Source organism: Crotalus tigris, unplaced genomic scaffold (assembly GCF_016545835.1).
Source record: "Crotalus tigris isolate CLP2741 ecotype Arizona unplaced genomic scaffold, ASM1654583v1 scf7180000024474.295514, whole genome shotgun sequence".
NCBI lineage: Eukaryota > Metazoa > Chordata > Lepidosauria > Squamata > Viperidae > Crotalus > Crotalus tigris.
Window position 1 is genome coordinate 156,924 of NW_024100645.1, and position 15,038 is coordinate 171,961.

Here is a 15,038-nt window from a genome sequence, read left to right on the forward strand (position 1 = left end):
CCCACAACAACAACCATGTGGGGTAGGTTGAACTTAGAGAGAATCCAAAGTCTTCCAGTTGGCTTTCTGTCCAAGTCAGGACTAAAATTCAGTTTCCTGGTTTCTAGGCCTCGCCTGAATCACTACACCATACTGGCTCTATTCCAAATATATTTCATCAATTCAATTTCATTAATGAGATTTAATTTCAGTATTCCAACTGTATTTCATTAATTCAATATAGACCAGGGGTCTTCAAACTTGGCCCTTTTATGATTTGTGGTCTTCAATTCCCAGAATTCCTCAGCCAGGCATGCTGGCTGAGGAATTCTGGACGTTGAAGTTTGAAGACCCCTGAGGTAGACTTTTATTGGTGGCATTTTGTTGCTGTTGCTGTTGTTCTTGTCCTATACACTTCTTTGTCCTAGCCTTGCCTCCTTTCGAAATTCACCTCTCTGTTGCTCGGCCTCCTCACACATTCATTCATTCATTCATTCATCAGACTGGGCTGAGGGACATACTTATCCTTTGACACTGTGCACTCATGTCTTAGGATAAGCAACCTTTGGGATTGGAAGCTCGGTATGCCTGAAGGATTTGCTAAAGGGCTGGAGGATTGTAAGCATTTCATTGGAGACTTTTAGGTGTAGCCCCTTTCAGTCAGGGGAGGGTTGTGTTTTGCACATGAGCCAAGGGGGCAGCCATACAGGATGCACACATGATTTAGGCTTCCAGGCCTTTCTGCAGTAGGTTGCTTGTAACCGAACTGATTTTCCCAATGTTCATAGGAACCACAGGAATTCCCAAGACTGCGATCTCATCCCAACCTCTGTGTGCAGGTAGGAACAGAAAAATGGAGAAAAAAATGGGCAGCCTTACTTTCAGTTTCCAAGGATTCTCCATGGGGTGCATTATTTTAGCAGACATCAAAAGTCAAAAAGAGGATCTCTCATTGCTCTGAAACGGAGCTTGGACTGATTTGAAGGGGGAAAAAAGGCTGGACATCTTCAGTGACTTTTTGCTTCTTGGAGCTACTAGAGCATATGGCTGGATCTATCTCTTAATCTAGACCACAGTTTTCAACTTTGGCAATTTAGAGATGCCAGGAGGACTGGGGAATTCTGGGAGTTGAAGTGCACATATTTTAAAGTTGCCAAGGATGAAAAACCCTGGTCTAGATATATAAGGCGTGTAAGGTGCTACATTGACTACATTTCCCAGAACTGAAGACTGCTGTATGTAGCACATAGACACTGAGCTTTTTAGTTGGCACTATTAGTCATTATTAAATGAAAAAGCTTCCTATATAACAGAATAACAGAGTTGGAAGGACCTTAAAGTTCTTCTAGTCCAGGGGTAGGCAACCTTGGCTCTTTTATGACTTGTGGACTTCAACTCCCAGAATTCCTGAGCCAGCATGGCTCAGCTTGGAAACCTCTCCCTTTCCTCTCAGCATGGCGGACTCAGGAATTCTGGGAGTTGAAGTCCACGAGTTATAAAAGAGCAAAAATTGCCTAACCCTGCCCTATACCATTCTGGACAAATGGCTGTCCAATTTCTTCTTAAAAACCTTCAGTGTTAGAGCACCCACAACTTCTAGAGGCAAGTTGCTCCACTGATTGTTTTAAAAGTCTGGACATTCCTCCTTAGTTCTAGGTTGCTTTTCTCTTTGATGAGTTTCCATCCATTGCTTCTTGTCCTGCCTTCAGATGCTTCTTTGTGGCAGCCCCTGAGATACTGGAACACTGCTATCAGATCACCCCTGGTCCTTCTTTTCATTAAATAAGTAATCATGATTAGATAGTTGGGTACTGCTTCAGTGGGCACATTAATGGGACATGAAAAGAGTCCCCTGTGCATCAGTGATGTCACTGGTTAATCCTTTCAACACGGAAGCACTTCAATGCTTCCAACAAAAACTTGAACGTTATCATGATAATCTCCCCATATTCCAGCAATCCAAGTTTTCCCTCTTTGTATAGGTAAGAAGGAATGGAAGTACCTACCTCCAAACCTGCCTGCAGGATGGTAAGTGCTGATGCAGATGCATGCCTAACTGTTCCCACAATTAGCAGTTCTGTTTATTCTGCAACATTTATTTCAGCTCCAAAAACGGTTCCAGGAAGCTCTCTTTAGGTGGGGAATGGCCGAAAGCCCACAATGCAATTGTAGTGCAGCAGAACAAGCGATAACACATATAGTTCAAAAATGTCCCCTCAGAAAATTTCAAGGCACCTGACGTGATCTCATCTCAGCCATGCCAGAAGCAGTTAGAGTAGGGGTCATCAAACTTGGCCCTTTTATGACTCATGGACTTCAACTCCCAGAATTCCTCAGCCAGTGTGCCTGGCTGAGGAATTCTGGGAATTGAAGTCCATGAGTCATAAAAGGGCCGAGTTTGAAGACCCCTGAGTTAGAGGGTTAGATTCCTCAGATATCAAATTATTACATCTATCCCATTGCAACTCTATGGCACCATGTTATGTTGATTATGGTTTTATCTTAATTTAATATTTTATCTCATATATTGTATTGTCCACATACATTTTATTATATATATATATATGTATGTATGTATGTATGTATGTATGTATGTATGTATGTATATATGTATGTATGTATATATATAGGTCTTTGGTTATTCGGGTTTTCTCCCATGTAAAATTGGAAGTGTCTTGGCAACATTTCGACGAAGTCTCATTCATCATCTTCAGGCTGGTGCTTTCGGCTTCGTGCTCCTAGAAGCACGAAGCCGAAAGCACTAGCCTGAAGATGACGAATGAGACTTCGTCGAAACGTCGCCAAGACACTTCCAATTTTACGTGGGAGAAAACCTCAATAACCAAAGACCTACATACAAACACCCGCGAAAACCTCAGAAAACATATATATATACTCTCTGTGTGTGTATGCATACGTATGTATGTATGTATGTATGCTAATGCTTTATTTAAACATATTTATATATCAGTGGTTGCATGACTTTTCTAGATGCTATATATTAAATAAATAAATTAGTTGTTCCAGGACCATCACATGAAATTCAGTCATGAGACTAATTTCAGAGATTAAATCATCTGAAAAATATGGTGGAAAATGAAATGGATGGAGTGGCGGGGGGGGGGGGAGAGAGACAGAGAAAGCAGACTCACACTGGCTTTGGGGTCCTGCCTGTAGTCAGGATGAGTCTTTACCCTTGGCCAAGATTCTGATTTGGACACCACTCTTTGCCCATTTCTGCTGTTCCTTTCTCTTTGGCAGTCGATTTGCCCCATGCAAAGAGCCCAATGGAGATCGAGAACAATAGGAAGCAAGTTTCCCACAGCCATTTAAAGGGGCCTCTGCCTACTGTCTGCTCTTCGAAGGGCATTGACACCATAGCTCCCTCCCCTCGTTTTATGCGCAAAGGCAGCATTTTCCTGGCATGATGGAAAGGGTGGAGGGGTTGCAACAAACAGCAACGATTCCAAGGCCATTTTTGTATAACGCATGAACTCATCGCATGAGACATTCGCAATCAAGCAGTGTTTTGATTTCAAAAAGGAGAGGGGGCTGCGATGCAAAGCTTTCTCAGAATCTGGCTGTCCTGCTTCTTGGTTCCAAAGATGCTTAGAAAAAAAAATAGACCCTCAACAATACTGTCTGCTTTAAAATACTCTCTGGGTGCAAGAACCGAATGTTAAATTCATGAGATCTCTGGCTGAGATTAATCTTTTTTTGTTGTTGTTGCTTTGCTTTTCTCCTAGATGTCACAGGAGGTCAGCGATACTTACTGTTTCGGGAGACTCAGGATTCTCAGGGGAATTCCTTAGTGCAAATTATGGAGCAAGGCACCTGGGTGTCCACTGCTCAGATCTGCAACACAGTAAGGCCTTTCTCCAGCCTTTATCCTCCTCCTTCTGTGAGTCTGACCCTTATTGCATTGGGCAATCCAGCTCTCCTTTCATTTTTTTCCCCTCTTTCCTTCTTAACAGAGAAGCAGAAGGTTGGAGGAAGACCTGAAGAAAAGTATGGAGTTAGGAAAGTGCATGCAGGTGAGTACCAAAACAAGAACTGGAAGCCAAGGGAATGGAATGCTATGACCCAGAAAGAGGAAATGAACAGGAAAAGGGACATACTTGCTTTTATATAATGCAGGGGTCCTCAAACCTGGCCACTTTAAGACTTGTGGACTTCAACTCCCAGAATTCCCCAGCCAGCATGGCTGGCTGGGGAATTCTGAGAGTTGAAGTCCACAAGTCTTAAAGTGGCCAAGTTTGAGGACCCCTGATACAATGCATTCCAATAAAATCCTTGGTGGATGAATAGAGCTCTCCAGATGGACTCTCCATCAAAACAGAAGGCATACAACACATTGGCACTCATGTTCAGTCATTTGGTGAAGTGGCAGCTCTAGTGATGTGCCTGACCACTGAAAAGGATGTTAGGAAGAATATCTCAAGGAACAGCAGCTGAGATATTTCACCTGCCTATTTTTTTTATACTGGTGGACACTATGAGGTGCAAATCAGCTCAGACATCTCTGTCTGGACATCAATGATTAAACCAAGACTTTTATAAGAGAAGCTGAGCCTGCTGCCAAATATTGCTGCTCTAATCTGTCCATGTTGACTTGCGATGGTGGTCCTCCTATAGAGAAGTCTCTTTAAACCAAGAGTAGGGACTCTTTTGCTGGGCTGACTAGGACTTCCTTCATGGTAGAGTCCACTCTTCCCCTTTCCCTCATTCTTTTTCTGTCCCTCTTCCTGCCATCTTTACATATTGCATGCATTAAACTAAGGGAAGTGTAAGAGGTTTGAAATAACTATGTTGATTGTCCTAAGAACACCACAGCCAATGTGAAGAAAAGCTGTATCAGGTATACCTACAAAGTCTCCTGTTTTCCTGTCTTGTTTTGGGAATGCTTGAAGATTTATTTCAAATATTTCTTGTCCATGTTTTTGAGATGTTATTATTATACTGGAAGGAGTAGAACAGGCTAGTGCTGGCATTGTCTTCTGGATCACATCCTTTGTGGCGGTCCCCACTTCCAACTCTGAAAAAGGCCAATGGAAAAGAGTTTTCTTAGGGTTTGAATGGAAGCTTGTGAAATCATAAAAGCTCATGCAATCAAAGACAGGACCTTCAGATATACTTTAGCCATTTCCTAATGAAATGAAAGCAAAATCCAATCCCTAAAATTCAACTAATTTCCTTAAAACTTACAAATATAATATATCCCTTTTTCGAAGTATCAGTCTGTTCTACACCACATCCAAGATCTCATATTGTAATTGTGGAGATGCTGGGAAAGGAATGGGAGAATTAGGAATGAATGAATGAGCTGATGGGTTATGTAAGGGATTTCAAAACGTGGCAACTTTAAGACGCGTGGACTTTAACTCCCAGAATTCCTCAGCCAGCCATGCCGGCTAGGGGATTCTGGGAGTTGAAGTCCACATGTCTTAAAGTTACCAAATTTAGAGACCTCTGGCTTACGTTGTAAATAGCTACTCAGCCCAGCCAGGGAGATATTTGGAAATCTCTTGAAGTATTCCAGGAGCCGCACTATAAATGAAGATTCTTTTGGTAACTTGAACAGTGTTCTTGATGATGTGGTTCTGGCTAATGAAACATTCCAAAGAACTTCCAGGCATTTATTTTCCTAAAAGTCTTTTAATGTTACAAAATGTTGGCACAGGCACAACGGAGGGATGCTAGGATCTAAGTTTTCTTCCTCCGAGCAGTTAAATTATCAGCGTGTTCCCTCCCTAAATTAGCCGTCATATCTCACACTATCCAATTAGTGTGAAGGTCAAATGTTTTCTTCCTCTTTCTTTCCCGGGCTTTACCCCCAACGCCCCTTCTGCTCTTTATTAATCCCATATTTAACAGACAATTCTGCATATTGTCAAAAGCAAGAATATACAATATTTGCAGCGTTGACACTTGTATCTTCCAAGATTCTGTATTTAGTCCCAATAAATGTTAAAGGGACTTCACCTCAATCTAGGTAATTCTTGCTTTTTTGGTAATGTCTTTGTCTTATGTGATATTTGACAGGTGAATATTATTACTAGACAGTTCTTTATTGCTTTCCACAGGTGTGGCAAGAAGAAGGGACCAATGCTACTATACTCTGGGCATGTTCAGTGGAGCACTGTGAGTGTCTTGTGTTTGAAGACTAGGAATACTACTTAGAAACCCACCACATCAAAAAGCTAGAGTAGCAGTTACATAGAAAATGATTGGATTGCTTGTGTGGAACAGCCCAGGGAAGGGAAACAATGTGTGAAAATCACTCAACTTATATAGACTCTACTAGGGGTGCAATTTAATTCATAAGCATGTTATAAAAATGATTTTTTTCTCTAGTCATGCTTTCAAGCAATCTTTTCCAATCTGGTTTCGTGGAGATTGAGTGGGACTATAGCTTTCTACATCCCTGGCCAACATATCCAGATCTGAAATTCACCAGGTTAAAGAAATCTGCCTTTTATTTATTTATTTCAAAGATTTATATGGCTGCTCATCTTATACAGTATAGCTCAGGGTGACTAACAACAGCAGCATAGAAGACTAAAATACAAAAGCCATCGCATATAACTAAGGTATATATATTCCTGACCATTGCCTGGGGAAAGAGATCAATCTCCACTGCTTTCCGTAAAGTTAGGAGGGTGGAGGTCCTCTGGATCTTGTGGGGAAGCTGTTCCCTAAAGCAGATCTGCTATGGAGAAGGCCAATATCCTAGGTTCTGTCAAATAACATTGTTTAATGGAGAAGACCTGGAATTCAATCACCCTATCTGATTTGGTGGGACAATCAGATACCTTTGGAGAGAGGTGGTATCTCAAATAACCTAGCCCTGTGGTGGCGAACCTATGGCACGGGTGCCACAGGTGGCACACAGAGCCCTTTCTGTGGGCACATGTGCCATTGCCCCAGTCCTAGGCCTTCCGCGGGGTTTTATAATACCTTTTCGTTTTAGGCCTCTGCCGCCGTGTGCAAAAAAAAAAGGTTCAATCAATCAATTTCAACATCTCATAGGAAAAAAAAAGATGTCGCAAAGTTGGAATTGATAGTCCCACCCAGTCTGCCGTTACCACTGCAGCCACGCCCATTCAATAGGCCACACCCACCCAATGGGCCCCACCCATCTGGCACTCAACAATACACAAGTGTGTTTTGGGTTGCAGTTTGGGCACTCGGTCTCTAAAAGGTTCGCCATCACTAACCTAGCCCCATGCCATGCAGGGCTTTAAAAGTGAAAACCAGCACCTTGAATTGCATCTAGAAGGAAACAGGGAGCCAATAGTGGTGTAACATGGGCATCTAAAATTGCATGTACAAAGTATCCAAAACTGCATTGTGGACCAGTTGAAACTTCTGGGTGACCTTTAAGAACAGCCCCTCGTAGAGTGCATTGCAGTAGTCCAGTCAGGAAGTGACTAAGACAACAGTGACTGTGAGCTGGGCCTCCTGATCCAGGAATGGGCCCATATGACACACAAAATAAATTTATGCAAAAGCCACAGCTGCCCCCTTCTCCTCCAACAGGAGCTGCAAATCTAGAAAGACTCCCAAAATTGTGTATTAACTGTGTTTGGGGAAATGAGGCCCTGTCAAGAGTTAAAGATGGCAACTCTCCAAGTCCAGGGCACCCAAAGAAGTCTACCTTAAAGTGAAGCCAGGGCTATCTACCCAAGACTTGGCCTTCAGCCTTAGCCAATGGCAGGGTCTGTGGCCGGTTAGGAACTGGGCTGCACAGCTGGGGATGAGCAGTGGGCGAGTGAGCAAAATGGAAACCATCACCTCCACCCCTGGTCTGTGGAAAAATTGTCTTCTATGAAACCAGTCCCTGGTGCCAAAAAGCTTGGGGATTGCTGGCCAATGGGAAAATGACAAGAAGGGAAGGGGATGGGCCATGCAAATTGGTCTAGGACCAATTTCGTCTATAGTACTGAATTTCTTCCCTCTGTACTTTGATGCAGATCGCAGGACGTACTGGGTGCTGATCTGGTTGGTTACTCTCCTAGGTAGCTGCTCTGTTCTGCTCATTGTCCTGTTCAAGAAAGAATTGGTAAAAGGTATCCTTATTTTTCAAACAACAAATCTAGTCCAATGCTGCCATACTCAATAAGTATTGCCTCAGCTGCTTATTCCCTTGCACTTTTCTTGACTCCCTTCATCCTAATCTTGGCCTCCTGTCCGCTAACAATCCTGCCACATCTCTAATGCATTTGCCTTCCTTACCGTAGGACTTTTCATTGTACTGTATTTCTGCGGATGTTTTTCTGTTTTGCACTGCTCAAGCAATTGCACTGACTGCTATTTGGCAATCAAGCTAAGTTCATAGATTTGCTTTGGTTCAAAGATCATGGAAAACTGGCAATATGGCAGTCTTGCCATTAATATCAAGCTCAGTGTGACTTTCTCAGGGGTCTGTGAAACTAAAATTATTTGCCAGCCTATCTTGAAAAATAACACTACTAAAATCCCATCAAACAATTCAGAGAGAGAGAGAGAGAGAGAGAGAGAGGGAGGGAGGGAGGGAGGGAGGGAGAGAGAGAGAGAGAGAGAGAGAGAGAGAGAGAGTTTGGTATAGCAGTTAAGGCATTAGGCTAGAAACCAGGAGATGGTGAGTTCTAGTCTCACCTTAGCCACAAAGACAGCTGGGTGATCTTGGGCCAGTCCCTCTCTCTCAATCCTAGGAAGAAGGCCACAAGGACAAACCACTTCTGAAATCTTGATGAGAAAACTATAGGATATATATATATATATATATAGCATCCGCCAGGAGTCAACAATGACTTGAAGGAATAAAAAAAATGTGCTTTATGGATTCTGATATTTTGATTAGATATGTAATAGTCTCCATCTCACTCGTTTATTCCAGCAACATCTCTTTCTCCCACATGTTCTTTCTCCTTGGTTTTCCCCCAGGTGATCTGCTTCCTTTCATATCACCCATCTACCTTTCCCCCCAAAGAATCTTAAGGCAGAAGAGGAAGAACAAGAGAATCATCTTTTTTCTGGTGGACCTTTTCCTTCTTCCAGAAGCCAGATTCCCCACAAAATCTAATCTCACCAGACCAAAGCCTTTGTTCTCTTTAGTCTTTAATTTCTGCTCTGAATGGAATTCAGACTCCATTGCTATTTAATTATTCTTTCATCCTCACTCAACACATTCAAGTTTAAGTTTAAGTTCAGTACGATGGAGGAGCTGCGGATCATCTCCCATCTGTGTATTTGCATTTGAAGTCATGATGGCTTTTCCTAGCTGTTTAACTCAGACATTTGGGATATGAATATTTGTTATCTGATTGAATCAGAAGAAGGAAAGGATCTGCTTTGCCAAGCCTTGCTGGGTGGGGGTTTGTCCATTTTCTACAGAAGTTCTACTTCATTGTTCCAACTTAGAATTCATCCACAGCACATCCCAGATCTGGCAATGAGTAGGCTTCCAGCACCCCATTAATGTTTTTCTCTATTTACAGGCTGGTTCAAAATCCTGAAAGAAGATTACAGTTCCAGAGGTAAAGGCAACAGAGGCTTTTATAGCATTTAGAATATAAACCAGGCAATAGAAATCTCCTATCATCACTCCCTTGAACCTCCAGATTATTCTGTATCTTTTCTGATCCTCAGCCTTTTGTTTCTGTCCTGAATGGGGTTTACTGTGATGGAATGCAGTCTGGATTCCCAGCAAGGAGGGGCTCCATTTCAGAGGAGCAAGAGACAGTGAAGTTTAGATAGTTTGTTTGAGAGGAAGAAGGTCAAGACAGTTCCTTCATAGGAGTTGTTGGAGTATATCTTTAGTGATGCAAGCAGTTTGCTGTAGTTTGGCAAGATTGATGTTGGGATAAAACCCAAGAAGGCTATGTCGAATTACTTCAGAGAAGTTTCCCTTATTGTTCCTTACCTATGGATAGAAGACTTTCCAAACTAAAGTTCCAGGAGATCAGAATAGCAATAACGCTTAAGACTTATATACTGCTCCATAGTGCACACTACAGCACTCTCTGAATGGTTTACAAAGTCGGCATATTGCCCCCAACAAACTGGGTCCCCGTTTTACCAATCTTGGAAGGATGGAAAGCTGAATCAAGCTTGAACAGGTCAGAATTGAACTCCAGGCTGTGAGCAGAGTGTACCTGTGATACTGCCACTGTACTACCATGGCTTCTCCCAGAAATAGGGTGAGAGGAATCCCAGAAATGAGTGAGGGGCAGTGGTAGGATTCAGCCGGTTAGCACCACTTTGGCAGAACCAGTAGCTAAATTTTTGTTGCCCAAGCCCAGAATGGACTTCCAGAAGTGGCATCCACACAGAGAACTGATTGTTCACATGTTTGAATCCCACCACGGGTGAGGGGCAATCTCTGCTGGGTACACATTGTTACCAGCAATTCTCTAGGCCAGCACCTTCATATCTGTAAATGGGAAAATGCCACTTCCAAAGAGTAAATTCCTCTTTGGGATCAGTGCTATGCGCTTGAAAGAGAGTCTGTGTCCTCAGTGGGTGTCATTCTGGTCTCACTTCACTTTTTGCTTCTTCTTGTAGCAGTTTGCAGGCAGGTTTAGGGGAAAAAAACCCCATCCACATGCATTCCTCCAGTAACTACCATTGGAATCTGGTTGGCAAAGGATGTTTGCTAATATGCTGAGCACAGTAAAAGTGGTCCTTGGTGCTCTCTGAGCTGGGTTGTTTTCTTGCAGACGTTTCATTCAGTGTACTGATGATGTTACCTAATTTGTAATGAAACGTCTACAAGAAAACAATCAAGGTCAGACAGCACCAAGGACCCTGCAATTCAACTCTGAGCTACAAATATTCTCTTCTGTTGATACAGTAACAAAAAGAATCCTATCAAATGCCGAGACAATCTTTGTTCTACAACCATTCATTCAGTGACTACTTGAAAGTATGACAGCACTGAATGATGGGGACTTATGACTGGTCCTCAAAGATGTGGCTCTTATAGCATCAATTGATTGCAATTTCTGATGCTCCCTGCTGGCTTCCAACAAGCAAGGTCAGCGGCGAAGCTGGCAGGAAGTTGGAAATCACGGTCATGTGAGGTCCTTGCTTAATGATTTACTGTGATTCACTTAACGACATTTGTAAGTCAACGAGATCACATGATTTTTCTATGTACAATTGTTTGGCTTAGCAGTGGGATTTCTGGTCCTATATATTACTGGTAAGCGAGGACTAGCTGTACTCTCTTTTATTGTAAATTATTGTTTTTTGAGAGGAGGCAGAAGGCATAGGTCAATGATGGCGAACCTTTTAGAGACTGAGTGCCCAAAAACAGCCTCCACCCCTGCTCCGCCCCATGCCGCCTGCTCTGCCCCGCTCCCATCCCACCCCCGCTCCACCCCTATCCCACCCACCCACAGGGCCACTCACTGCCTCCACAGCCCACCGCAGATCACCATGGCGGCCCAGCAGCGCCATGGCCACGCCCTCCACCCGCACCACGCAGCATCAACTGCATGCGGTGGAGCGTGAGGGCGGAGTCTTGTCCCCGCTGCCCGTCTGCTTTGCGCAGACCGCACTCGGGGGTGACTCTCCTCCAAGGGAGCTATTGGTGAGGGGCTGTGGGGGGAGGTGGGGCTGGGGCAATGGCGTGCGTGTGTGCCCACAGAGAGGGCTCTGAGTGCCACCTCTGGCACACGTGCCATAGGTTCGCCACCACTGGCATAGGTGTCTAGCACAACTGTGAGCGAGATGGATACAGCATTCAGTCATCAGCCATCAAAAGCAAGCACTAATTGGCGAGACGAAAGAGTCTTTTGTGCTCAACTTATGAGTAGAAAGAGCAAGTATAGACTAATTGGCTCTTCTCAGATGGGCAGGACTCTCAAGCATATAGATCTCAAAATACACAAAACAGGCCAGTCATTTTCTCTGGGTTGTGGATTCAGAAGGTTTGAGAGGCGAATTGTCTGAAAGACCCCTAACAATTGAATCAATCACAAGTTTTTATCAATATATTATCGGTCATTAAGATCCACTCCAAACTCTTGATGGTTTTGAATGCGAATTTTATGGTTGCCCTTTGGGAAATCAGCAGTAGATTAAGAGAAAGTGCAAAGAGAAAAAGGAGAGTTTGGAAAGTGAGGGGGGGGGGAATTGATCTTCAACATGCAGAATTTGCAGTGAGGACAAAGCATCCAGATATGAGAGAGCCGCTTGAAGGAGCTGGGTTAGAAGGAAATAAGTGAGATCTAGAATAGGAAGATTTATCTTTGTTCATGGAACATCTCAGATCCCTCTCTTTCTCACTGCAGGAACGCTTCAGGGGCGACGTATCCTCCTTCTCTACTCTCCAGATCATGAAGGCTATGAGCGTGTGGTGGGCACCCTGGCAGATGCACTGACTCAGCTGCAACTATCTGTATCTCTGGAGTTGTGGAGCCGTGGGGAGTTGGGGTCCCTGGGACCCATGCAGTGGTTCCATGCACAGCGACGCTTGGTGCTTCAAGAAGGTGGCGTTATTGTGCTGCTCTTTTCCCATGGTGCCGTGACCAGTTGTGCAGAATGGCTGGGCTGGCTACAGAAAGACCCTTGGCTCACCTTCAAAGCAAACGGCGCATTCTCGGCTTCCCTTAACTGTGTCCTGCCTGATTTCCTGGCTGGTGAGGCCAGGGCCACCTATCTTGTTGGCTGCTTCGAGAAGCTCCTTCCAATCGACGAGATCCCTGACCTCTTCCGTTCTGTGCCTGCCTATCCTCTGCCCTCTCAGCTCTTTAGCTTCTTGCTGGCCCTGGCTGGCCCCAAGGTAAGACACAAACAGAAGAACAGCCTCAGGAAATATGCAGAGTGCATCCGCAAGAGCCTGGAACAGGCGGTGCATGAATGCCAGCAAAAGTACCCCAGCTAGTAGAGCCTGTAATTGCTGCCTCCCCAGTTGGAGAGAAAATGCATTCTGTCACCATTCTTGAGGAATAAGGAGTAATAAGGAATAAGGCTTTCAGAAGTAAGTGCACTGACATAAAAATACTGTATTAGTTTTTCCAACAAGTCAGAGTGGCCAGTTTGTTCCTCTAATTTGGAAAGGTATAATGAGGCTGAACCATGGATGGGAACTTGTTTTGCAAAGCGCTTCAAGTGATAGGTACCTATTTATGTGGCTGGTGAAGGTAAAGAGGTTGTCATCGTATTCCTGAATGGTAACCAGCCAATAATATGAAGGGACACCATCAGTAGATCCAGAACAGAGGATCTCCAAAGGTGTGGGCCTCTCACCTTCATATCTTGCTTTGGAGCTGCCTTGAGGCAACTGCATGGCCAGCAAAATGCAATAACGATAAAGAGACGCAGAGCACTTCATGAAATGGATATCGTGCCTTCTGAATTAGCTGCTCAGAGCATCAAGGGAGCCATAGCGAAGTCTGGGCATGGCTTGGTTTTGAGGCAAGTGTCTTCAGGTTGTGCACTTGTATCTCAGAAGGTTAGGAAAACATCTGAGAATGGTGACACTGAATTTTGGGCAGACCCGGCTACCTCAGCAAGTTTGGAAGGATGTTTTTATTGGTTTCCAGAAGGTTCCATCATATGCTTCGCACAGCCTTTATTTAGAAATGAAAAGGACTTTTGACAGGTGCCAAGAGGAACTTTTATCAGGGTAATCACCCTCACATCCTGCTTGCCATACTGTCATAGGCCACTGCTGAGGTGGACTAGAATAATCTTTAGTCATTCCAGTTTAGAAATAATGTTTTCCTCCTTCTCCTGACACAACACTTTCCATGAGGAGAATTTAGGATGTATCGAGAAAAGAGTTTAGAGACGATTAGTCAATGAGAGCAATTTGCTCGGCTTCTGGAAAATCTGCTCCTTCCCTGCCCAGAAACTGAGCCCCTGTACTGACCGTTTTGCCTTTGATTGGAGGACAGACTTGGTCTGTGTCGGGGAAATTCTTTTTATTTATTTATTCTGTGGATTTTATTATTATTTTAATGTCTTTTCATTTGTTTTAATCGTTTTAGAATTTTAGAACTGTAAGCTGCCCAGAGTCATTTCGTTGAGTTGGGCGGCTATAGGAATTGAATAAAACAAACAAAGGTTTCCTTCAAGAAGGAGAAAGGAAAGCAAGTACCAGAGGCACAACAGAATTCCCTGGTCTCTGGCTTCGTATTTCAAATTAGCTTTTTTTGCTCATTTAAGCAGACTTTTGGGCGAAGGGGAGAACTGACACAGGCATATTGATCCTCTGTTTCTTTGACAGAAGATGTTCTATAGGTAGCCCTTGTCTTACCAACATTCATTTAGTGACTGTTTGAAGTTATAACGGCACTGAAAAAAGTGACTTTTGACTGTTTTTCACACTTACAACCATTGCAGCATCTCCGTGGTCAATATAATAAATATTTTTTCAGATGCTTCGCAACTGGCTCATATTGATGATGGTTGCAGTGTGTCCTGGGGTCATGTGATCCCCTTTTGTGATGTTCTCACAAGCAAAGTCAATGGGGAAGCCAGATTCACCTAACACCCATGTTACTAACTTAACAACTGCAGTGATTCACTTAACAACTGTGGCAAGAAAAGTCGTAAAATTGGGCAGAACTCACTTAACAACTGTCTCACTTAGTAACAGAAATTTTGTCCTCAATTGTGGTCGTATGTTGAGGACTACCTGTACAGTACTTTCTTCTATTGCCCTTTGCAGATGAATGACCCTATGAAGCACATTAATAACACTACCATCTAGAGCTGAATTACTGTAGATGCAGACGATTGATTCAATACTCTAGTGCAGTGTTTCTCAACCTTGACAATTTTAAGGCATGTGGACTTCAACTCCCAGAATTCCACAGCCAGCAATGCTGGCTGTGGAATTCTGGGAGTCGAAGTCCACATGCCTTAAAATTGTCAAGGTTGAGAAACACTGCTCTAGTGAGAAGAAACATGCTGCAAATAAGAACAATTAATACTAAATACATAAGTTGTCAGACTTATTTATGTCATAGATACTCTCATAAAATGACAAGAGAGATGGGTGTGGATAGTCACAAAACACTCATATATGAGAAAATAAATGGGTAAGCCTGCTGTTGTCTTTGCAG

General features: G+C 43.5%; 1 protein-coding gene across 1 annotated transcript in view; it reads left to right on the forward strand.

Annotated features, from left to right (window-relative positions):
* IL17RC (interleukin 17 receptor C) overlaps positions 1-14,351 on the forward strand; it is a 33,593-nt gene extending 19,242 nt beyond the window's left edge. Inside the window, exons 12-19 of the mRNA XM_039333362.1 lie at positions 768-818; positions 1,962-2,007; positions 3,726-3,844; positions 3,954-4,013; positions 6,063-6,120; positions 7,953-8,048; positions 9,459-9,497; positions 12,258-14,351. Of these exons, the coding sequence (XP_039189296.1) occupies positions 768-818; positions 1,962-2,007; positions 3,726-3,844; positions 3,954-4,013; positions 6,063-6,120; positions 7,953-8,048; positions 9,459-9,497; positions 12,258-12,850 (1,062 nt within the window). The 3' untranslated portion in view covers positions 12,851-14,351. The remainder of the gene's footprint in view (positions 1-767; positions 819-1,961; positions 2,008-3,725; positions 3,845-3,953; positions 4,014-6,062; positions 6,121-7,952; positions 8,049-9,458; positions 9,498-12,257) is intronic.
* Positions 14,352-15,038: the final 687 nt, after the last annotated feature.